The sequence below is a fragment of the Musca autumnalis genome, unplaced genomic scaffold (assembly GCF_047663935.1).
Source record: "Musca autumnalis isolate F117 unplaced genomic scaffold, ASM4766393v1 scaffold_4, whole genome shotgun sequence".
NCBI classification, from domain to species: domain Eukaryota; kingdom Metazoa; phylum Arthropoda; class Insecta; order Diptera; family Muscidae; genus Musca; species Musca autumnalis.
Window position 1 is genome coordinate 126,974,075 of NW_027411977.1, and position 26,465 is coordinate 127,000,539.

Genomic DNA, 26,465 nt, shown 5'->3' on the forward strand with positions numbered 1-26,465 from the left:
CTGTCGAAGGCTGCTTTATAATCGACAAAAAGGTGGTAGGTGTCGATCTGCATCTATTGGGTCTACTCCAGGATTTGCTGCAGGGTACATATCTGGTCGATGGTGGACTTGCCAGGTCTAAAGCCGCATTGGTAAGGTCCAATTATTTCGTTGACCATGGGCTTTAGTCGTTCGCACAATATACCTGACAATATCTTGTAGGCAAAAGGACTGATGTCCCTATAGTTAGAGCATACAGTCTTATCTCCTTTCTTGTGGACGGGACACTGGATGCTCAGGTTCCAATCGTCGGGTACGCGTTCTTCCTGTCAGATGGAGCTAACTAGCTGATGCATACACCTTATCAGCGTGTCGCATCCGGTTTTGAACAGCTCGGCTGGTAAGTCATCGGCTCCTGCTGCCTTATTATTCTTCAGCCGATTTATTGCTGTCTTTACCTCATCTTGGCTGGGCGGTATACATTCAATACCATCTTGTGGGATTGGGACAGTGGTATCTTCGTCGTCTTCGCTGCTATTGGACAGTTTTGTTCTTTTTCTTTTCATATCCTGAGTACGCTATCTGTATCAGTTACCAACTTACCTTGCTGGTCTCTACAGGAGGATGTGCCTGTACCAAAGCCATCAGTTTGATGCTTGACTCTTTGGTAGAATTTTCGGACTTCATTCTGGCTCCTGTACATCTCGATTTTTTCACACTCCCGCGTTTCCATCTCTCTCTTTTTCCTGCGGAAAAGACGTTTCTCCTCTCTCCTTTTCTCCCTGTATCTCTCTCGTGCGCTACGCGTTGCTACGGATTGTAAAGTAGCCCTATATGCCGCATTTTTCTCTTCGGTGGCAGCACGACACTCCTGATCATACCATGGATTCCTTGGTGGAGGTCTCTGGTATCCAAGTATGGATTTTGCGGCTGTTTGCATGGAGTGGGCAATGCTTTGCCATTGCCCATGATATATTATCGGGATGAGGAGTGCTTTGATTAAGCAATTGGGCTAGTTGAGTGGAATATGCTGTGGCTATCTGTTGAGATTGCAGCTTACCGATGTCTAACTTTTGTGTTGTGTCTGTTCGTACTTTCTTTGCTACGTTTAAGCGGGTGCGTACCTTTGCTGCAACAAGATAGTGGTCCGAATCAATGTTTGCGCCTCAGAACGATCGTACATCCAACACGCTCGATGAATGTCTTCCATCTATCACAACATGATCAATTTGATTTCTTGTTTTCTGATCTGGAGGCAGCCAGGTGCCCTTATGAATATCGAGATGATTAAATGTGGTACTTCTAACTACCATGTCTTTTGCAGCGGCAAAGTCAATCAGCCTCATACCATTGTCAGATGTTTCACTGTGGAGACTGAATTTCCCGACTGTTGGCCCAAAGATATTCTCCTTTCTAATTTTGGCATTAAAATCGCCTAGTATAATTTTAACGTCATGGGCAGGGCAACAGTCATAAGTTTCTTCTAAGCGCTCGTAAAATATATCTTTGGTCTGTTCGTCCTTGTCTTCAGTGGGAGCATGAGCGCAAATAAAGCTGATGTTAAAGAATTTTGCTTTTAATCGAATTGCAGCGAGTCTTTCATTCACTGGGGTGAAGCTGGAGACCTTATGTTTTAACCTCCGACCAACTACAAATCCGCAACCAAACTCATGCTTTGTGTCATGGCAGCTATTATACAGTGCGTCAAAAATTGTTAAATCAATTAAACGTCCATAATTTAAATACAACCATTTTAATCTCTATGTTGATTACAAAATGCACATGGGAAACATTTTTGGGTCATTTGATTGTTTATAATACACGTTGGAATAATGGTTACATATCCTGCGAGAAATCGTACTGAAGACCAAATGGACTTTTATAGGAAAGTCATTAATCCTACTAGACTGTTTGCTGAATTTGTATTATAAAAGTTAGAGTCTTCTGCAAGATGATCTTCCAGCCATTTTTTTTAAAATACACTCCATTGCTATGAGAAAATTTTGTCTTTTGAAGAACCAAGCTGCTTCTAAGTGCTCATCTGTAAGAAAACGTACTTGACATATTGTCTCTCTATGAAGAGATATTTTCTATGCTATGGGAAATCCTGTTGTTCTTCGATGAGAAGAGATCAAATGAATTTTCGATTAAATGTAATGCCCATATCAGGCGTGTCTATTAATTATTTCCGATTATCTGTTCTGCTTAACCAAACTTAATGTATTAACACATTATCCAAGCGAAATTCCTGCAAAGAATTGTAGGTATACATAGGTTTTTTGTCACATTACATTGTTTTTTTTTTGCTATTTTTACCTTTAAGAACCGTTTCTACAGACCAAAACGCCAGAAAAAATGTAAATGGAATTTGACCTCGGCGATTATGACCTGGACGGCAAAGAGCTACAACTTTACCTCAAAGAGTAAATCTAAATTCCTAACAGTTTTGACAAAATGATCGCTTTTGACATCAAGGCCTCAATTGGTCCTCAATCACGCTGCTATGTTAGAATATGGTTAATTTTCAAGCTCAAAAAATTACAAAGAGTGTTATCGGAAAACAATTACGGGTATCATTGGGTACAGACAAATGCGTAGATGTTTTTTTTTTTTTTTGGTAGGGAGACCTTATAACGATACTGTACGATTTCAATTATTTTGAAGGGTTTTGTTACGTGTTTTTACTGAAGTGGGTGTTACATTGTATTCCGGATTCTCAACGGATAGAAAACCTTCGCAAAGAGAACTAACAATATATGTAGGTCCGGTATACCTCCAGATGTATCGTATTTTGAAGATTTCACAATGGAATGACTGTAATTTGGATTTTTTATTATCACTGGATAGATAACAGCAAGGTAAACCGAACTGAAAAGGAAATATTTAATACATTTTTTGTGTTGGAATTTATTTTTGGAGTCGACTACGGAGTTGGAGTCGGAGTCGTGAAAAAATTGGACTGGAGTCGGAGTCTGAGTCTGACCTAAAATGGCTCGACTCCGAAGCCCTGGGTACAGCATTTGACATTATTGTTTTTCTCTCTTAGCTAGCATGTTTTCTATCCCTTCATGTAAAATTTTTGGGAATTTTCGACAAGTTTTTTTTTTTGGATTTTTTGGTACAAAATATTGAATTTGGCCACACTGTGCGACGCCAAATTCACAAAACTCCTAGTATAGTCAGTATAATAAAAACTGAACACCGCTGGGCAACTTTCGGCAGACGAAATAATTTTTTTCTAATTCTGGAAGCTTCCACGAACATTCAATAGAAAATAACGTGAGAATCCGTGAGTATCCAAGGTATTAAAAGTTTTTTTATATTCACAATATTAAATAAAAAACGTTCCAAAAGAGATGAATTTTACTACAAAATAAACATACAAGTTTATGATGTTGCCATTTTAAAACAATTAAATTAATTAAACCATTTCTTAATAAATTAATATTTCACAATACTATTTTGTGATATCACTTGTAAACTGTCACTGTGTTAAGGGTATTTTGAATGTCTCAATTCCTTCACATAGAAATGTTCAATTTTGTTGCTCTGTTTTAGCAAGTACCGTTAGAAATTGTAAAATCAAAATTTGATGTGTCTACAAAAGATTTGAAGAGTTACCATCATAATTTGTAGACATCAATTTGTTTATTCTTGTCGCGGGCTGGGACCCCAGTGCACCGTATACCGGGACAATCAACCTTAATTTACATTTCTTACCCTACAATCTGAAAAGAGAAATAGAATGCTTTGATCCATACAATCCTTTCAAGTTATTCACAGACATTTGCTTTTAGCGAACAAACATTATTATAAAAAAACGGGACGGATTGGAGGAAGATTTCCGTCTTAGCTCCTATTTCATCACAATTGTGGATGGCAAGATTAATCCCCAAAAATATGTAACTGAGTAAGATTTGCTGGAAATGTTAACAGACAGTCCTAATATATTGCCGATTAACACCCAAAACTAAATACCTATCACACCAAAAACTTAAATAACTTTATTCAACTAGCTAAGAAGTATCAAAAGTGTATGGATGGTATTATGAAACATACTGCGCACAAACCATTTCCAATAATCCATTTGAACAAAAGCAAACATTCCAATCGCATAAGCCTTACCATTAAACCAGGGAATTATTGACTTAAAAAGATTGGCATTTCAGAAAAGGAAAAAATTCAAAAGAAAGCGAACACAACAAACTTTCTTTAATCTTTTCAAGAATTTTCAATAAAATCGTTCTTTGAATATCAACACAATATTCAATATTTGTAAGTTGATACTTGTTAGAATTTATACGAATTTTGAGTTAATTATGCGAAGTGCAAAATAACAAAAAAGTTTTGAAAGAAACAAATGGTTCGGAAATGAAATGTATAGCAAAATATAGTACATAGTTTACGGGAAAATATATATCGCTCATTTACTCAAAGAGTGTCACATCTCAATAAATGTAGTTTCGAAAACACGGGTTTTAAGTTGCCGATTGAAATTTGACTTCCCAACTTAAAAAGATTATTACAAAACAAATAAAACCTGGATCGTCATTTGCAAATTTATATGCAATATCAATCATGATTTGAACTGTTTGTAGTGCTTCAAAAACTCAAAAATCTATTTTGTTGAATCACTGTGATTTTTTGTTGATTTTCTAGGCGGTGCGCAAAAATTAGGAAATTATAGTGCAGTTTAGGAAAATGCGTAATTTCAAACAACAACAGAATATGCTTGAAATTAAAAACAATCTGTTTAATTTCAAACCTAAAGTGTTGCAAGAACTGCAATTGCAACAGGATGTGTTTAAATTTAAACACAAACAATAAGAAATACATTTTTAACCAGAAGAACAACAAACTCAAAAAACTTGTTAGTTGCTCGCATTTCTTTGTTCGAACCGGACTAAAGGTTGAGAACATATTGTTTTTTTAATAAATTAAAACAAGAAGTAAAAAAATCAATAAACAAATTTTTGAAAAAGTGCTTAAAAGCAGAAAATGTTGTGCATTAATGTGTAAAAGATTTTTTAATGACATAGATAATTTTAATTATTATAAAAGTTTAGAGTTCTTCAAACAGACTGTATATATAATTAAATATATATTTACTTTTATTAGTATTTTTAATTACATAAATGAAATATGTTATGATTATATATATGTATATAAATAGAAAAATTGTTTCTCAGTATTCAAAATGTAGTTTTATTAAACAAATTCAGATATGATGTGTACATTTGGGTACATCTGCATAAACCTACATACAAAAGTGCTTAAAATTACAATAAATTGTATCTAAAATCGCAACTCAAAGTGTGTAATGTTTTAAACACATATTGCGTAAAATCTTACAACAACAAAGCTATTCTACGCAATTTTGTGTCGCAACTTGTTGCCTATCACTATCATTGTGAATTTCAACAGAAAAAGTTTAGAGTGCTGCAACTCGTTGAGTTTTAGAGGTATCAACTTGAAAATTTTTTTTGAGTAAATGAGCACTATGTACAATATACAAATATCGGTGAAAATACTAATTAAATGTATATATATATAATATATAATTGTTCCACAACATCCCATAGGGACAAGGGAGACTTCTCTCATATCAATGAGTGCACCCCGATTCATATTAGCTCAATGATATGGGACCTACAGTTTATCGCCGAGTCCGAACGGCGTGTCTAAGACACCACTTTTGTACAGAAGTTTTACATGGCTGAAATACTCAGGAAATGTCGCCAACATTACTGAGGGGTATTTTGCCACCGTTGAAAAGTGTTTTGATGTTGCCTGGCCGGGGAATCGAACCCACGACCTTATGTGTGCAAGGTGGGCGTGCATACCATTGCACCACGGTGGCACCCAATTAAATGTATATGTAATCTTTATAAATAAACAGAAATCAACCGCATGTCAGTTACAACACCGATTGGATATAGGGGGGTAATTTGTGTTGAAACGTTCACAAATTCTTAAAATCAATTTCCCAAAAATGTTCTTCAAAACTTTGCATAGTCTCTTTCATGAAATGTTCTGAACGAATATGGAATATTTAGTTTTCTTGCTGTTAGAAAAGTGGAGTGATGACCTCGTTTGGTATCGGGAACTATTCGATTCTAAATGTTACATAACTAGTTCCACAGTGCTACCAACTGCAAACGTTTGCATGCGGATGTCCCAGAAAGTAACCAATTGGCTCTCTATGCATTAGCCGTACATGGTATTGTACTAGTTCCAAATTTACAATCATATTCCAGTATGTGGTATCGTTCCTCTCTTCAGTTGCTCTTTAGAAAAGTGGTGTTTTTTATTTGTGATTTAATATTTGAACTGACTCCTTTTCAGTTACTTGGGGATAAAAAGGTGTCAATTAGTTCCCTTGCCATCACTGAGGGATGAATTTTGTACTAGTACCACTTTAAACTAGTTCAGGATGAATGAAATTGCGACTATTGGAATTTTCGTTGCTGGTGGGGTGCGTCTCGAAAACTTTTTGTGGTGACGATTTGAGGGTATTGAGCGCAACTATCAATTCCACAGGGATGGGTTCTTCGATAACGGATTGATTCGGAACCACCAGCTGCTATTCTGGAATCGTCCATTTAAGGACTAAGGCACACGCAAAGAAAAAATAATTTTCGCTTTTGTTGAAACAAAAACATCAATTTTTGTTACAACAATTTATTTGTTTTGTTCAAACATTTTAATTGCAATCCAAAAATACCATATTTTGCTCCAAACATAAAAAAGAAAAACAACTTTCGAAATTCCGCAATATTGTAAAAATCATTAACAATACCGATGGCAGGAACTATCATAATCTAGAATTTTTTTTGTGTATCTCTTTTTAACTAACTTCATGATACTATTTTTTTAATTTAGCGGGTTAAGGATTGTTTGGCTGGCTTTTTAAATTTAGTTATGAAAACATAAAACTAATCGCCGCCAGCTGGAGTGGAAATGTTTATTAAGAATTATCTCTAAAACCAATTGTATTCAGTAATTTGGTATTACAATACATTTCTTCAACCGATTTTGTTTTGGACATAAAATTAATTAGTAAGTATCTTCTTTTTGAACTTTTACTAAGCGATATTTCTAACGCATTTTCTTTTTCTTATTTAGCTTCAAATTCTACTAACGACTTGGAATCACAACATGCTTTATTTGCACATCAAGAGACGACTCTGTGTTAAACTAAATAAAATTAGCGTCAGTCGAAATGAAAATTATCTTACAGGTTTTAAAGCAGTGTTATTTTAATTTATAAAAATCATTTATAAAATAAATAATACAATGAAACTTTTTATATTTTTTAAAATGTAACGCATTAAAAAGGTATGTATACAATGCTTATTCCAACAATTTCGCATTGCAACAATACATATTGTTATTTCTGACCAAAACTATTGTCAATTGCAAAAATAAATATTGTTACTTCTGACCGAAACTATTTTAAGTTCTAACAATATTTATTGTTCATTTTTACTAGAACTATTGTGAATTACAACAATAAATATTGTTACTCCTGACCAAAACTATTGTTAGTTCTAACAATTTTTATTGTCCATTTTGATCACAGCTATTTTGAATTGCAAAAATAAATATTGTTACTTCTGACCAAAACTATTGTAAGTTCTAACAATATTTATTGTCCATGTTGATCAAAACTATTTTGAATTGCTAAAATAAATATTGTTACTTCTGACCAAAACTATTGTAAGTTCTAACAATATTTATTGTCCATTTTGGCCAAAACTATTATAAATTCTAACAATAAATATTGTTACTTCTGACCAAAACTATTGTAAGTTCTAACAATATTTATTGTCCGTTTTGACCAAAAGTATTGTTATTTGCGAAAATAATATAGTTACCTTTGACCAAAACTATCGTAATTACATGTTTGGTCTAAAACGTTATAGTGTCAAAGTGACAATGCATATTTATATTTAGAACACATAATATAGTCCAGTGTAACAATAACGATTATTGGATTGAAAATACTCATAAGGAGTCCAACAATATGTTAACATTATATATTTTGCTCTTGGAATATTGTTGAATCAAACATATTTTTTTTTCTCTGCGTGCAGGGATTATGCTGCATGAGCACAGCTCACAGTGAGTCGTCATCGTCAACAGAATACGAAATTTCCCCGCAGACCCCCCAAAACTGCAGACGCATACGCAATACTTCACACCAGCCGTTGCTATTTCAATCTCTGAAAATGGATCCTCTATAGCAATGGACTTCGAGCTAAAATCAAGGAAATAGTGGATTATGAGTCGGAAGAATATCAAGATCGCGGCGGTGCTGAAATCTAAGGCTAGGAAACCAAGCGTTGATGCACCAGTCTGTTCAATACATACCTGTCTCGGCTGAGCCTGGCTCTAATGCAGATACGAACTTCTTTGCAAAGACAGTATAGTGAGGGCGCCCATATATATATTCATATAGCCCCCATATATATATTTTCCCGATTTTGCTATAATTTGTTCAATTTTGATCGAATAGCCTTCAAATTTAGTATGTGTTATTTTCTTAGGCCCCTGAATAGCTATAATGATTTTCACAAAAATCGGATCAGATTTGGATATAGCCCCCATATACATCTTTCCCCGATTTTGCTATAACTCGGTCAATTCTGATCGAACAGCCTATAGCCCCCATATATATCTTTCCCCGATTTTGCTATAATTCGCTCAATTTTTGATGAATACCCTTCAAATTTAACATGGGTTGTTCCTCAAGCCCATGTTCAGTTTTACCGTTGACGTAGGTTGATGAATGTTTGCACAAGTACTAATGAGGGCACAGGAATGAAAAATATCAACTTTGGTCCATATCGATTCAGTATTGAATATGGCTTCCATATATAATTTCGCCCGATGCCGCTCAATTACGGATAGTTACGTCATATTATCCTGATTTAATCAATATCTGACATACATTGCGTGTTTAGTGCATCGAATACATAAAATCGGGCGAAAATATATGAGAACTATATCCAAATCTAAACCGATTTCTGTCAAAATCGGTGAAACTGAAAAAAGGCTTAAGAAAACATCCCATGTTAAATTTTGAAGGCAATTTTTCAAAAATTGTCCGATTTATAGCAAAATCGGTTGAAGATATATGGAGGCTATATCCAAATCTGTACCGATTTTTGCGAAATCAAATAAAAAATCCGTAAAACTGAACAGTGGCCTGAGGAAACATCCCATGTTAAATTTGAAGGCTATTCATCAAACATTGAGAGATTTATAGCAAAATCGGGAAAAGATATATATGGGGGCTATATCCAAATCTGAAAATCGGTATAGATATTCAGGGGCCTAAGAAAATATCACATATAAAATTTGAAGGCTATTCGATTAAAATTGACCGAGTTATAGCAAAATCAGGGAATGATATATATGGGGGCTATATCCAAATCTGAACCGTTATGGACCAAAGTTGAAATTTTTCTTTTCTATACCCTTATAAGTACTTGTGCAAAAATTTATCAACCTAGGTCAACTCCTTCTATTTTTGTCCACTTTTGTAGGGAAGCGGCAACACTGTGCGCCCCTGCCAGAATTAGCGGAGAGTGTCACAGTTTGCCAGATACAACCATCCGTCATTTCTCTTGGGTCAGATTACCATAATTCTGCCCATCAGCAGACCGTCCGATTGCATGAACGTCGCACTTTCATCAATCATGAAGATGCTAATTGGCCGAGTTTCCGAGAGTTCACTAATCACAGCTTCAGAGATCTCCCCAACCATTCTCATGTTCAGGTAGTACAGAAGACGTTTATCTAGCAGCCCGGGAATGACAGACCGAAGAGAAGAATACTGATTCACATTAGATATCTTCCTGCCGAGGAGGAACCACCACAATATACAATGTATGATGCTGCAAATGAAATTAGGAACGCTAAATCTCATCTCCTCTGAAGGCTGCACTTTCATCAATCATGGATGGTAGCTTTCCCATCCTACTTTCAGTGAGTTTACTTATCCCCGCTTCAGAAATCTTCCCAAACCTTCTGATTTTCAGGTAGCAGAGAGAACGTACCCAGAAATCATCACTGCTCCAGCCGCTCGTATATACCTCTTGGTCGAGTACCAGAAGTGAGACTAACTTTCCCCGCAGGGGCGGCGGTATTAGCAAATGGGCGTTATAAACTTCGTCGAGCCAACCCCACTGATCACAGAATCAGGGAGCTGGCACTGAATGCTAACAGGTTGGTCGGTGAGCATAAACAGAACGAGTGGCTACGTCATTAGAAGAGTTGCAACATTGGAGCCGGAACAAGTGAATTGTAGGCAACGGTTAAGTGACTCTCGAACCCATTTAAGAAGGAAGATTAAGCTCAATCACGTTTGGCGATGTTACGCGGACCGATCGGAAGAGGCACGTAAGCTATTTTATTACCGAGGGGTATTTTTGAAAATTTGATGTTGCCTGGCCTGGGAATCGAACTGAGATCTTCTGAGTGCAAGGCGACCAAAAATTGTTATTTTCTTTGTTTTTTTTTTTTTATAGTACAATGTTCTTTGTAGTGGCGGGCTACTTGCTCTATGTCAAATTCATGTTCTTTCTATGGGGCAACGTGCGGCACCTGTTAACTCACTACCAACCGGGTATTAAAAGCAGCTCCCCAGGTGACACCACGGTGAGGTCAGTGTCAACTTGAGATGAAAGAGGGCCCAAGATAAGACTAGGGCATTGCCATGTTAAAGTCGGCCAGGGTTGTGGCTTGATATCTTTCATACCCTACGTTTGCCAAGGATTGCTCTCAAAACGTACATCTACGTGGCACCAATAATTCAAAATGTACATAGGTCGACTTATGTAGTTCTATTTTAAAACCACTTGCTAATACATAAATATGTATATACACGGTGCTCTTGAACCAACTTTAAATTAAAGGAGCTTACACCTGTGAAGTTGTTGCGAACTTTGAAACTGCAATTTTAGGAGTACCAGATTTATGCATCTCTATATTCTTAAGGAAACCTGGCTGTCGCCAGATCAAAGAACAAATAATCAAATTGATCATGTTGTGATAGATGGAAGACATTCATCGAGCGTGTTGGATGTACGATCGTTCCGAGGAGCAAGCATAGATTCGGACCACTACCTTGTTGCAGCAAAGGTACGTACCCGTCTAAACGTTGCAAATAAAGCACAAACAGATACATCGCGGAAGTTGGACATCGGATAACCACAGCATATTCCAATCAACTAGGCCAATTGCTTAAGGAAATCAATCCTCGTCCCGATAACATCAGCACAATGGCAAAGCATTGCCCACTCCATGCAAACAGCCGCAAAATCCATACTTGGATACCAGAGACCTCCACCAAGGAATCCATGGTATGATCAGGAGTGTCGTGCTGCTACCGAAGAGAAAAATGCGGCATATAGGGCTACTCTACAATCAGTAGCAACTCGTAGCGCACGAGAGACGTATGGGGAGAAAAAGAGAGAAGAGAAACGTATTTTCCGCAGGAAAAAGAGGGTAATGGAAAGGCGGTAGTGTGCAAAAATCGAGATGTACAGGAGCCAGAATGAAGTCCGAAAGTTCTACCAAAGAGTCAAACATCAAACTGGTGGCTTTGGTACATGCACATCCTACGGTAGAGACCAGAAAGGTTATTTTGTAACTGATACATATAGTGTGCTTAAGATATGGAAAGAACATTTTTCCTAACTGTTGGTATCTGATAGTAGCGAAGACGGCGAAGATACCACAGATCCAATCCCAGAAGGTGCCATTGATTGTATACCGCCCAGCCAAGATGAGGTAAAGACAGCAATAACCGAATAATAAGGCTACATGAGCCGATAGCTTACCAACCAAGCTGTTCAAAACCGTAGGCGACACGCTGATAAGGTGTATTCATCAGCTAGTTAGCACCATCTGGCAGGAAGAACGAGTACCCTGATTGAAACCCGAACATCCTGTGCCCTGTCCGCAAGAAAGGAGATAAGACTGTATGCTCCAACTAGAAGGTCATCAGTCTTCTCCCTAATACCTACAAGACTAAAGCCTATGGTCAATGACATAATTGGACCATACCAATGCGGCTTTAGACCTGGCAAATCCACCATTGACCAGATATTTACCCTGCCGTAAATCCTGGAGAGAAGCAGATTGACAACTACCACTTTTGTCGATTACAAAGCAGCCTTCGACAGCCCCATACATTCAAAGGTATTCCAAGCCATGTCTGAATTTGGTATCCCTGCAAAGCTCATTAGGCTTTGAAGAATGACATTAACTGATACCCGGTCTTCATTTAAAAAAAAAAGGAAAGAGCCTCTCCGAAGAGTTTAGCATCAAAAGAGGTTTCAGACAAGGATCCGGCCTTTTGTGTGACTTATTCAGGTTATACGAGATGCGAAGGTTAAAAGAAGTGGCACAACATATACAAACAGCCATATGTTGCTTGATTATGCCGATGACATTGACATCATAGATCGATCGGTAAAGGACGTAACTGATACCTTTGCAAAAGTCGAAAGGGAATCTGCTAAAGTGGGTCTGGCAGTAAACGGCGAGAAGACGATGTTGACGATGTGATGTCGACGCGCAATGCGTCCATAGAGATCGGACCAACTGTTGACGTTGGTTCCTATAATTTTGAGGTAGTAACGACATCAGTTGTGAAATAAAAAGAAGAATTATATTGACCAACAGATGCTACTTTGGCTAAAGTAAGCAGTTTAAGAACAAAGCCATATCTCGTCAAACAAAAACAACGCTTTACAATACTCTGATACTAGCCGTGCTGGGTACTTTCCCAAGCAGACAAGGCAGTGCTTGGTGTGTTTGAGAGAAGAATTCTTCGAAAGATCTATGCACCAATCTGCGTTGACGGTGAATATCGACGTCATATGAACCACGAGCTGTATCTGCTATACAACGACATCCAAATAAATAAACGTATCAAGATGCAATGATTGGCTAGGCCATAAGAATGAGCGATGATAAACCCGCTAAAAAGGCGTATAAAAACGTGCCACATAGCGGTGCACGCAGAATTGGCAGGCCTAAGCTTAGATGGAGCAAATAAGTGGATGAAGAGATGAAAAGGCGCGGTATTCCAGAAAGCGAAGCAGCAAACAGAGAGAATTGGAGATCTGTTCTTAGTTCGGCTTATGGAACAAATGTTCTGTTTTTTAGGTTTTTCACGATATTGCTTGCAAACCGCAAGTTCTATCGAAATAAGATTATAGAAAATGTTGTAGCTATGAAAATTCTCTACAAGATTGACCTTTATGATATTTTCATATGGTTTACCATTTTTGAGATATAGAAGTTAAAATTGGGACAATGCACTGACTGTGTCGCCTCCATATAAAACAACCTGGAAAGTTTTTGCGAATTCTGAAACAGCAATGTGCATAGATGAGAAAAATCCAAAAACAAGAAAAAATCGCTGGAGAGATTTTTAAATAAATCGCGGTTAAAGTTCACATTTTTAGGTTTATTTGCTATGATTTGTACCTACGTTTTACTATTTTTGAGATATAGACGTTCAGGTCACAATTTTAGGGTTTTTTGTTCGGTTTTCACGATTTTCTTGAAAACGGTAAGTCATATCGAAATTAAACTAGAGTAAATCTGATAGCTGTAAAAATGCTCTACAAGAGTGGCTTTCGTAATTTGTTCCTATGTTGTACCATTTTTGAGATATATAAGTTTAAGATGAGAAATTGCGATGCAGTCAGTGAATTGTCCCAATTTGAACTTCTATATCTCAAAAATGGAAAAACTCACGAAAATATCATATAATTCAACATCTTCTTTAGTTCCATTTTGATAGGGTTTGCAGTTTCCCAGCAAAATCGTGAAACCCCTAAAAATGTGAACTTTGACCGCGATTTATTTAAAAAACGCTCCGGGGATTTTTTGATTTTTCTTATCTATGGACATTGTAGTTTCAGTATCAGCAAAAACTTCTCAGGTGTAAGCTCCTATCATTTAAAGTTGGTTCAAGAGCACCGTGTGTATGTTCACTAAAGTACTAAGTCTCAGAAATCGATGAACTTAAACTTTCCAAAAATTCTAGAGTCAAATTGAAATTATTTTCACATTTAATTTTATGACTATATCTAAGGCATTGATGGGCAAATTGCGAGAGACTCATGTATTTTTTACACTTTTGTGTGTGAGGCAGAGCATTTCTGCCCATCAGTGATCTAAGGTGTTTATTATTATATTCCACTTCATTCTTCTTCTTTGTATATATGTATGTATGAAAATGCGTGTTGTATCGGTCGGTTCTTTCTTTCTCTTCTCCTCTCCGCTATGTCTCTCTCATTATTTCATAATTTATGCATTTCAAGTAGTAAAGTAGAACTTTGTTGTTGCTATCTCTTACCTATAAAAATTTCCTCGCCATCCTGTGGTTGCGGCTGACATTCCGCCTCGTCCAAACCATTTAGGTATGTTTCCAGCAGATAGTTTTTACCCAGCTCACGTTCACGTTTGCGATGTTTCTCCTCTTCAATCTTGTTAATTTGACGCTCCTTTTCGCTGTTGTGTGGTGAAAGTTTATGCGCACGTGTATGTTTGGGTGTGTGTGCGTGTGTGTAGGGATATACAGTTTTTTGTGTTGTGAGATTTGTAAGGATGTGATTGTGCCACAAACGATTGTTAAGGAAGACACATGACCGCCGGCCACACGTTGTTGGTCAATGGAAAAAGGAAAGGTAGTGTAAACATGCCACACAAGCATCACAAACAAGCGCAATGTTAATATTGAAACAAAAAAAGAAAGAAAAACAACAAATAAAACATGGAAGAAAAAAGAAAATAACATTAAAATTAAAGTTGTTTTAAGTAAAATATCGCAATTAATTATACCAACGACAATGCCATTTAATTAAGGGTAATTTCACTACAACAACTAATGGTGGGCGATAATGTGACATGTATGGTAATGGAGGTAACTAGGTTAAGGTTATTTAATATTCTCAACATTCCTTTTAATATGTTCTGTTTTAGTGCACATTATAGCAGCAATTGCATTTTGGACATAGCTGCATCAAAATTTTGGAAATTTTATTTCAAATTGGTTGTAGAAATTGTACATATCTGCACAAAACAAGAACAAAAATTCAAAAAACACAAGTAAAGAGAATTCAAAGAAAAAAATTAAAATGTTTTTATTATTATTACAGTGTTTTATTTAACTTGCTTTGGTGTGTGTTTAGTTCAAATCTGGTAACTCATTTTTAACACGGTTGCAGTTGATCAATCGAACTAAAACCTTGCAAACTTTTCAGATTTGGATGACAATACACGAATATGAAATCAAAACCAATATTGGTCCATTTTTACACTGTTTTACAGTGTTTTATCTAATTGCTTTTCAAATCAGGTTACTAATTTTTCACACAGTTGCAGTTGACCAATCGAACTTAAAATTTGCACACATTTCAGATTTGGATGACAATACATGAATATGAAATCAAAACCAATATTGGTCCATTCTTACAGTGTTTTTACGGTGTCTAACTTAACCCCCTTTTCAAATCTGGTAACTGATTTTTAAAACGGTTGCAGTTGACCAATAGAAGTAAAACTTTGCACACTTTTCAGATTTAGATGACAATTATGGGTCCATTTTTTCCTATAGCCCCCATAGAACGGTACCACCCAATTTCCGGTATTTTGCTTTTAAAATCTGGTAACTCATTTTCACACAGTTGCAGTTGACCAATCGTACTAAAACTTTGCAAACTTTTCAGATTTGGATGACCATACATTAATATGAAATCAAAACCAATATTGGTCCATTTTTACAGTGTTGTACAGTGTTCAATTTTACATGCTTTTCAAATCTGGTAACTCATTTTTAACACAGTTGTAATTGACCAATCGAACTAAAACTTTGTACACTTTTCAGATTTGGATGACAATATATGAATATGAAACCAAAACCAATATGGGTCCATTTTTTCCTGTAGCTCCCATCCAGCGGTACCACTCGTTTTAAGGGATTTTATCGTCATTTTAAGCCCGTATTGGCTGTTTTTTGACAACTAGGGTTTCCAACGGTACAGAAACGTATCCATTAAAAATTATGGACATAGGTCCAGGTTTTGGTATAACCCCCATATAGCGGTACCGCCCGATTTCAAGTGTTTTAAGGATTTTATCTTCATTTTTATACCGAATTGCGTGTAACTTGGCATTTGGAGATCCCAATGGTATAGAAATTTCTCCACCAAAAATTGTGACATAGGTCCAGGTGTTGGTATAGCCCCCATATTACGGCTCCACCCGATTTCAAGTGTTTTTTGTCCTAATTTTTGGGCCGAAATGGCTGTAACTTGGTTTTCGAGTTCCCAACTTCTCCACCAAAAATTGTGGACATAGGTCTAGGTTTTGATATAACCCCTAAAAATGGTACCCAATTTCAGGCATTTTAAAGTTTGTATCTACATTTTCGGCCTAAATTGGTTATGGGGTTCCGTTGAAAATGGAAAGAGCATGTTGAGAGGGGAAAGTTCGGAGGAGGTTGTTCGGTGGTGGTTTTTCGGAGGTTCGGTGGAAGTGGTGTATCTAGGATCTAAGCTTTTCTAAGAAGGGCAAGCATATGTGGCATTGAGTCGCGAAAGATCGCTGGATGGATTAAGAATAGAAGAACTGGATTGCTCGAAACTAACAGGAAGGAAGCCATGCAATAACGAAGCCTTAACTGAAATCAATAGGATGAGAAACTACCAACCTAAATAAATTTTTACTAACATTATACATTTAATTAATAAATGTAAGCCCATCATTAAATATCATTTATAATCTCAAGTATATACAAATAAAATTGAAAATCTTAAAAATGTATTTACAAAAAAATTAATTTTTAAATGCACTAAAAACTAGAAAATAAGTATATAATTAAAAAAATTAAGTAACAGTGTTTTATTTATAAATGCACTTAAAAGTAGAAAATAATTTTTCATGATGGAATCTCTAAAATAAAACGCTTGCATTTGAATTAAAAATTTTAACAATATTGAACGGCAAGCGTTTTATTTGAGAGATTCCATCATGAAAAATTATTTTCTACTTTTAAGTGATCTGCTTTGTTAGGCAGGTAAGCGAATTTAAACTTCCTGAATTTTCTGCATTTTTGCACAAGAACCTGTGGAATTTCTGAATGTGCAGGTAAGCAAAAAATGCTGTAGTTCGGCCAAAAATTTATCTTATATCTTAAATATACGTAAAATCGGGAGGTACCGCTATATTAAGGCTATACCAAAATCATCAATAACCATCAAATGTCATATTACAGACAGTCCGGTCCAAAATTCCTAAAACACCTAAAATCGGGAGGAACCGTTGTATGGGCGCTTTACTAAAACACGGATCTATCTTGACAATTTTTGGGGGAGAAGTTTCGTGGTAGTTCGGTCAACAAATGCAGGTAAAATACTCAAAATACCTAAAATCAGGAGGTACCGTCATATGCTAGAATGCTTACAACAGACGGACATGGCTATTTCGACTCAGAATTTTATTCTGATCAAGAATATATCAACTTTACAGGAAATATATATTTAAATGTGTCAGGGACGTAAGCAAGAGGAAATATTTTGGTCCGATACATTTTTTTAGCTACTTTGACAAATTATTACGTTTTTCTCTACCATAATTTGTGTTTTTGGAAATTTCAAATGAAAACTATATTGTTCTGAAGATTCTGTACTGTATTAACAAGTTGTCTAAGAAATATATTTTTTTATACCCTCCACCATAAGATGGGGGGTATATTAAGTTTGTCATTCCGTTTGTAACTACTCGAAATAATCATTGTAGACCCCACAAACTATATATATTCTTGATCAGCGTGCAATTCTACATCGATATAGCCATGTCCGTCCGTCTGTGGAAATCACTCTAACGACCTAACGGATTGAAGGAGGTGGATGAAATTTTGGTAGAATCTATTATATGTACGTAGGACTTTTGGTATTGAAAGCGAGCTATGTAGGTCCACGTTTCATATAGCCCCCATAAAAAGTGACGCGTCGTCGTTTTAAGGAATTTTTAAGATATCTGTCCCATTTTACCACCGAATTGGTTGTAATTTGGCATTTTGTGTCTCCAGAGGATAAAAAACATTTCTACCAAAGTTTGTTTATATAGATCACGTTTTTGTATAGCCCCCATATAGCGTCCCATATATAGTACGCGTCACTATAAGATATTTTGAATATATTAGTCCCATTTGACCTCAGAATTGGTTGTAACTTTGTATTTTGTGTTTCCAGAGGCTAACAAACATTTATCCTCATTATCCTCATTTAGACTTCGTGGGGCTATAAAACTTTGCCCCAGAAACTTGTCGGTACAGGTCCACGCCTTAGTATAGCCCCATAGAACAGTAAATCCCTATTTTCGGTATTTTGAAGGTTGTGGCCTCAATAGTCCACCCAAATGGCTGAAATTTGGTGTTTGGTCTCCATTTGGGGTATTAAACGCATATGAAATGTGTCGGTACAGGTCCACACCTTAGTATAGCCCCCATAGAACGGTAATTCCCTATTTTCGGTATTTTGAAGGTTGTGATGTCAATATCCCACCGAAATGACTGAAATTTGGTAGTTAGTCTCGTTGTGGGTATACAACTTTCCAGCTGAAATTTGTTGGTATAGGTCCACGCCCTCATAGCCCCCATAGGACGATATCTCCCAATTTTCGGTATTTTTGAATGTTTTAACTATATTATCCTACCAAAATGGCTGAAATTCGATATTTCGTCCTCCTTTGGGATGCAAAACTTTCTCCTTCCTCTCCTTTTGAAGAATGTGGCCTCAATAACCCACCGAAATTACTGAAATTTGGTGTTTAGTCTTCGCTGGAGTTACGAAACTTTCCTCTAGAAATTTATCGTTACAGTTCAACGTTTTATACAGCCTCCATGCAACGGTGCTCCCGATGTTGTTAACTATCCAAATCCAGAATATCCAGGTTTAAGTCTAGTCAGTATTGCCCAATTTTATGTATTTCGCTCAATTCGGAAAAATGTAAATATTGGTCCATGTTTTGGAAAGAATAACGATGACGCCCCATATGAGCTGTTTTGAAGGGAGTATGTATTATCAGTTGGGATATGTGCTACTCCTGTAATAAAACTAAATTAAAGTAATTGTTCCTATTCACTTCAATACAGTTCGTGTTGGCCCGGACGAACTTATCGCTTTTCTTACTTGTTTTTTGTTTGAATACTCTTTTTGGGAGAAACTTTCATGTAAAACTGAATTTCTTCTTTAAGTCATGTCATTTCATTATCAAATAATAAAGTGTTTTGGAATTCTGTAATGAACATAAGGGTCTTGAAGCTTTAAACTCATTGTGTATTCAAAAAAAAATTACAAGTTCGGTATTGGACAAAATGTACGACATATCAAGGGCTTTCCGTGGTGTATATCTCGAAACCCACATAGAAAATTGTTTTAGTGCCTTAATCAATATTTTGTATTCCTATTTTAGATCAACTTGCTGCTAAATTATAGGAGAAACTAATGGAAAAAAATGTATTGTTGTACATCCTAAAGGGCTAATATCTGCTAGAAGTAGCATACCCATCTGGATTTATTCCTAACAGTAAAAAAATTGTAGCTGAAAACAACCGTAAACGAAATTAATGCTCAAACATTGCATTTATACCCTACACCACTATGTGGAAAGGGTATTATAAGTTTGTTTTGGTAAAAATTCATGTAAAAATTCAAGTAATTCGTCGGAAAACCCATAATGTGGTATACCAGTCTTCATATCTCGACGAGATAAAGCGATTTTGAGATGTCTGTTCGCCCATCAGTCTGTCCATTATAAATTGTAATCAGACTCCAGGCCGCAATTATGGACCGATCGTCACGAAATTTTCTTTGGAGGTCGGGTTCAGACCAGAATAGATCCCTATTTTTATTGATGATGATCATGAAATATTTAGCGGGTGAAATGTAGCGGTTCTGTAGGTCGATCAACGCGAAATTTTGTATAAGGTAAGAGTATATGACAAAGAAGAAGCTTACAATTTGGGTTGGCGATCAGCTAATATTTAAAGGGTTAAATGAACCACAACCTTTGTGTGAAAAATTTAAAAATTTTGTTTTTCAAAATAGTCAGGCTTAATCCCACAATCGTTGTTTTAATATTGTATTAAAACAACTTTAATTTATTAGTGGGAAAAATTGGCAATGTTTACCAAGGGGTAAGGCAGGGAAGACTTTAGTTTCAGATCTCGCCACAGATCTTCATCAGTTCCCTTGTTTCTTGTTTTTCAACAAGAAACTTTTTATACCCAAGTGTCAATTGCTCGCTCAATTCTAATCGACAATTTCTTTGGCACTACCTAAACTCGAGCAAATTCACTTGCAAACAAAGATCTGGGAAAGATTTGGTTTTTTTGCAAGTGAAGTTGCTCGAGTTTAGGTAGTGCCAAAGAAATTCTCGATCAGAGTTTCTTTGGACACTTATCTATTTGAGCTAGCAATTAACACTTGGGTATAAAAAGTTTCTTGGTGAAACACAAGAAACAAGCGAACTGATGAAGATCTGTGGCGAGATCTGAAACTATAGTCTTCCCTGCCTTACCCCTTGGTAAACATTGCCAATTTTCCCACTAATAAATTAAAGTTGCTTTAATACACAATACACATTTCATGTGAGAAGAATACCATTTTTTACAAAAACAGGGGGTAAGTCGATGAACAAAATTATTAATGAAAAAATGTAAATATTTGTTGAAGTCGATAAACAATAGTTTGGGTAATAATTTCGGAATGAAGTTGTGCCAGACATATGTACGAAATAATTTATGTTTCCAAAACTTTTTGACATTGTTGTAACAGATTGCCAATGCATCTACCTTAGTAAATGTACGGTTGGTGGCGCGAATAGGTTGTCAAATACTGGATCGAATTGAATGTCGAAACTATGCCCCTGATATTATTTAGCGGGTGAAGAAGACTTTTACTTTTGTATGAAAAATAAAAAAACATATTTTTGGTCTATATTTTATTTCCTGGAAGGTATATACCGGCAAAGTAGCCTACATATGGAAAAAACTATTGACCTTTCCCCCTGATGCAAATTGCAATAGCGTGTCTGATGATAGATGAATTTTTCAAATTCCCAGTTTTTAAATTGATGCAAATTACAAAGATGTACGGGTATTGAAATTTTTGTACTACACTTGGTCTACACAAACGCAATGCCTCGAAATATTGATATTTTTTCATTCATTTTTTGAAGAAACATGTATTTATGTCTGTCCATTTTAAAATAAGAAAACAAGTCTTACGTTTCCAGTAATGACGGTGTGTGCTATATCTCTGGTATGTTACCGTGTATGTCAACTATTGTCCTTATTACCTGACGGCTAAAATATGTCGCAATCATGCAAAAGAAATTCCGTGGAAAACTAATGCCTAGAGGTAGTGTAGGGTTTCACATGGTCGGCCCAGTCCGACTATAGCCCTCTCTTACTTGTTTTTTATTACAATTGTTTAAAGCGGCTAATGCTAACTAACATTCCCATCAAATACCAACACAAGAAAAAAACTAAAAAAGTATTTTAAATTAAATTCTTAGTCTCGACACAATTTTGGTTTTTTGCTCTTGACTAATATTTCAAACCATAAAAAATAAATTCAGACTAAATAAAAACATTTTACCCGCACCAGGTAGCAATACCCGTGGAATAAATATTATTATTTATGACAATTCCCCGGTTGGCAAATTAGACATCATAAATGAAGCTACGTGCTTTATTGTCGTTCTCATTTTCTTTTGTGGTCAATGCTAAGGATAATTAAGGTGACAATAATGCTCATTGTAGGCGACCTTCTGCTCCATCATTACCCCCATTGATACAAATCACATCAACCGCCTTGCCTGCCTCCCTCCCCTAACCTAATGGAAACTCAATTTATTCAAGGACTTACCGTAGCAATGACAATTGCCTTTGAATTGTCTCATCCTGGGCCATTATAATCTTAAGCAGGCGTTCATTGGCCGTGGCCGTGCAACGGGACAATTTCGGGTGCAATGTATTTGCCTGGGACAGCCACTGCGATGATTTATGTTTGCGGCGTCGAAACTTGGCACTTCGAGCACTGCCCACCGGACTGCCCATGCCACTATCCTTGTCCGTTGAGATTAATGAAGACAACTGCGGTGTATTGGCAGAGCTGTGGTTGTTGTTCGCGTACGCGGCCATTGGCGCTGGACCCAAACGTCGCAGCAGTAATTCACACTGCAAGAGAACAAAGAAAAAGAATAAAGAAAAAAAATACATTTATTTACTTTCAGTTAAGCAAAAGAGAAAATTTTACCATTAGTAAATAGTTGATTATGATTTATCATAAAATTTGTAATGGAGCAATTTTTCACATAGTTTGCACAACGTCTACCACCATCACTACCACAACAATATCCCCATTGAGTCAATTTATACGTGACTTTGAAAATTTATTATTTTGTAAATGTTTCTTGATGACACTCGGAGATACTTAAGTTTCATTCTACCTTTTTTTTTTTGCTATTAATGTAAGTCCTCGCCGCAGGGAAGAAGAAACTTAAAAGAATGTATGAGAACGAAAATATGGTTATTGAAACAATTACCAAAAACTCTTACGATACTGAACTGTGGGTTCAATTTATGGCAAAGTAAATGCATTGAAAAAGAAAAGCTTAATTTGTTTCAAATTTATTATTTTTCTTCATGAAAACAGTCTAAAACGAATAAACCTATAACGCAGCAAATATTAGAGCTTACACCTGAAACTACAATGTTCATAGATGAGAAAAATCAAAAAACAAAAAAAAATCGCGGGAGCGCTTTTTAAATAAATCGCGATTCAAGTTGACATTTTTAGGGGTTGTTTAGGTTTTTGGGATTTTGCTTGGAAATCGCAAGTCCTATCAAAATGGGAATAAAGAAAGTGTTGTAGCTATAAAAATTCTCTATAAGATTGCCCTTAATGATATTTTCGTAGGTTTTACAACTTTTGAGATATAGAAGTTGAAATTGGGACAATTCAAATTCAACTCAATTCTGTATCGTCTCCTTATAAAACAATGTCATGACTGCAATTTCCCAACTTAAACTTATATATCTAAGAAACAGGTACAACCTAGGAAAAAACACATAAGCCAGTCTTGTAGAGAATTTTCACAGCTATAAGATTTTCTCAGGTCCCATGCCGATAAAACTTACCCTATTCAAGCAAAATCGCGAAACCCTAACAGAAAAACCTAAAAATGTAAACTGAGCTTCTTTATCTCAAAAATGGTACAGCCTGAGAACAAATCAGAAACGTCAGTCCTGTAGAGAATTTTCACAGCTACAACATTTTCTTTAGCTCTATTTCGATTGGACTTGCGGTTTCCAAGCAATATCGTGAAAACCTAAAAAACACATAAAAATGTGAATTTTTACCGCGATTTATTTAAAAATCCCTGTAGCGATTTTTTCTTATTTTTGGATTTTTCTCATCTATGAACATTGCCGTTTCAGAATTCACAAAAACTTCCCCTGTGTAAGCGGTTTTCATTAAAAGTTAGTTAAGGCGCACCCTTCATGACATTGTTTTATAAGGGGGCGATACAGTCAGTGCATTGTCCCAATTTGAACTTCAATATCTCAAAAATGGTAAAACCTACTCAAGTACCGTAAAGGTCAATTTTGTAGAGAATTTTTATAGCTACAACATTTTTTTCCGTCTCATTTTGATAGGACTTGCGGTTTCTAAGCAAAATCGTGAAAACCTAAACAACCCCTAAAAATGTTAACTTGAATCGCGATTTATTTAAAAAGCGCTCCAGCGATTTTTTTTTGTTTTTTGATTTTTCTCATCTATGAACATTGTAGTTTCAGAATCCGCAAAAACTTCCCAGGTGAAAGCACCTTCCATTTAAATCTGATTCAAGAGCACCGTGTATATTTTTAAGAAAAAGTAATTTGAAAATAAATTAAAAAAATGTAAAACAATTTCAGCAATTAGATCTTTTAGGACAAACAAAATAACAGGGGAGAGGGTTTGTCTAGTTTTGCAAACACTTTCGTTGGGGTTATATGAGGTTGTCAAAGAGGTTTTTTCTTTGGTCAGTCTTATATTTCGAGCCGACGCACAGTGGATCCACTTGTATGGAGAAAGTGGCCAAATATATTTAGAGGGTAAAAATCAAGCCAATGCGCCGGTTACAGCTTTGTGCTGCTGCGAAGAGTGTTTTAAGAAACCACGAGCGTGACATTCTCCCCCCTTTCCCCTATGGAGGGACTATACGGTAAGAATTGTTTTATGCTGTTAATACAAAATGACATGAACAAAGGTCCCGAGTATCTTATGATGCAAAAATAGGCTTGGAGAAACAAAACAATATCCAAAACAACATAAAATCGATCAAGTTAGCGGATTAAAAAATTCTAAAATTTTTTCTGAAAATTGGTAAAATTTTTAATATAGATCTTAAAACGTTCTTCCTAGAAAGCACGTACCGCCAACGTAAGACTAGTTTGGAAGACGACTTCTTCATCATGCCACTGATGCCAATTATGTTAATGTACGAGGTCAGATAACAGAGTTGTACGCTAATATATTCATCGAAACCCTATTCTAGTACAGCTTTGTCATCGACCCACCATTTATAGTCTGGCACTAGATGGCAGCTGATTTTAATACTGAATAATCTTAAACCCATGACCTACTTTGAAAAGTTATTCCCGAGGTGGACACTGGTGGGCATCATGACTAAAACCTTAGGTCAAATTTAAGTATATGATCGAATTGGCATTACAAACTACACTAAGAAAATATGCAGCTTACTAGAATTCCACAACACGCTAAAACACTATTTTTTAATTAAAATTAAGCTACTACCTCCTTCTTAAAAATCCACTATAATATTTTGGCATACGTATTAGTTTCGCGATATTTTGAATATATTTACTTGCACTTAAAATATATGTTGTACTCACAACAAAAAATATTAGTCAAAAGTTCCGAATTTTGAAGCTATTCTTAAGAAGATCGCGTTCGAATGAATCAAAAACTAATATATTTTTAAAAAGATCCATGTCATAGCTATCAGAGTTGCCAGATGTTGTACCAAAATTTTGACATTAATTTTTTTATTTTTGGCCAATGGGTGGATCCACTGTGCGACGATTGATGTTTGAGGAATAAAAAAGTTTATTGTTGAAGGTTCGGTGGAAAATATCCACAAACAAGAAACAAGGGAACTGATAAGATCCTGTGGCGAGGATCGGAACTAGTCTTCCCTGACTTACCCCTTGGCGAAAAATTCAAAACTTTCTCCACTAATAAATTAGTTGTTTTAAAACAACAACAATGGGATTAAGCTTGACTATTTTGAAAAACAAACAATTAAGAATGGCGTTAAGTTCGGCCAGGCCGAACTTGTTCTACCCTCCTCCACGAATTGCATTGAACAGAAAGGGAAAAACTAGTTTCCTTTCGTTTATGAAGAAGACTGTATACCAAAGAAGACTGTATCGATATACACTTACAAATTTCTGGCGGAAAGTTTTTAGACTCAAAGAAGACTAAATACGAAATTTCACATATTTCGGTAAAACCTTCAAAATACCGAAAATAAAGAGGTACGCATCTGTGGACGATATAGGAACCCGCGGACCTATACTTATAATTTTCTTCTGGAATATTTTATAACCACATAAAAGACTAAATAAAAAATTTCAGTCTTTCGGTGGGATATTGACGTCACAACCTTCAGAATTATGAAAATCGGGAGGTACCTTTCTATGGGGGCTATATCGAAACGTGGACCTATAATGACGAAGTTCAGTCAGAAAGGCTATCACCTCCAACAAAAACTAAATACAAAATTTCAGCCACTTCCGTGGGTTGCTGTGGCCACAACCATCAAAATACCGAAAATCGGAAGGTACCGTTCTATGGGGGCTATATGAAGGCATGGACCTATACCGACAAATTTCTGGGAGAAAGTTGTATACCCTCAACGAAGACTAAGTACTAAATTTCAGCCATTTCGGTGTGATAATGAGGCTAAAACCTTCAAAATTCTGAAGGGAGGTACCGTTCTATGGGGACTATATGAAGGCGTGGACCTATACCGACAAATTACTGGGAGAGAGTTGTATACCCCCAACGAAGACTAAATACTAAATATCCGCCATTTCGGTGGAATATTGAGGCCACAACCTTCAAAATATCTGAAATAGGGATGTACCGTTCAAAGGTGTGGACCTATACCGACAAATTTCATATGGAACGTTTAATACTTAAGGAAAAACGAAGCGGTTCTTCTCTAAAAAGGAAGAGAAGAACTAAGCAAAAAAAAAGACCCACAGGGCATATAAATATAAATATTTAGAAAAGAAAAAAGAAATCATCCTTAAAAATATTAAAAAAAGAAGCCAAAGAAGGCTACTTAAAAAAAACATAACAAGAGCCGTGAAGGCA

At 36.0% G+C, this 26,465-nt stretch overlaps 1 protein-coding gene across 7 annotated transcripts in view; it reads right to left on the reverse strand.

Moving 5' to 3' along the window:
• Positions 1-26,465, reverse strand: part of LOC141403645 (uncharacterized) — a 340,358-nt gene that overhangs the window by 21,186 nt on the left and 292,707 nt on the right. For all 7 annotated transcript variants that reach the window (XM_073986380.1, XM_073986376.1, XM_073986381.1 and 4 more), the window contains 2 exons: positions 21,942-22,252; positions 14,363-14,517 (listed from right to left, as the gene is read on the reverse strand). In XM_073986380.1, coding sequence (XP_073842481.1) covers positions 14,363-14,517; positions 21,942-22,252 — 466 coding nt within the window. The remainder of the gene's footprint in view (positions 1-14,362; positions 14,518-21,941; positions 22,253-26,465) is intronic.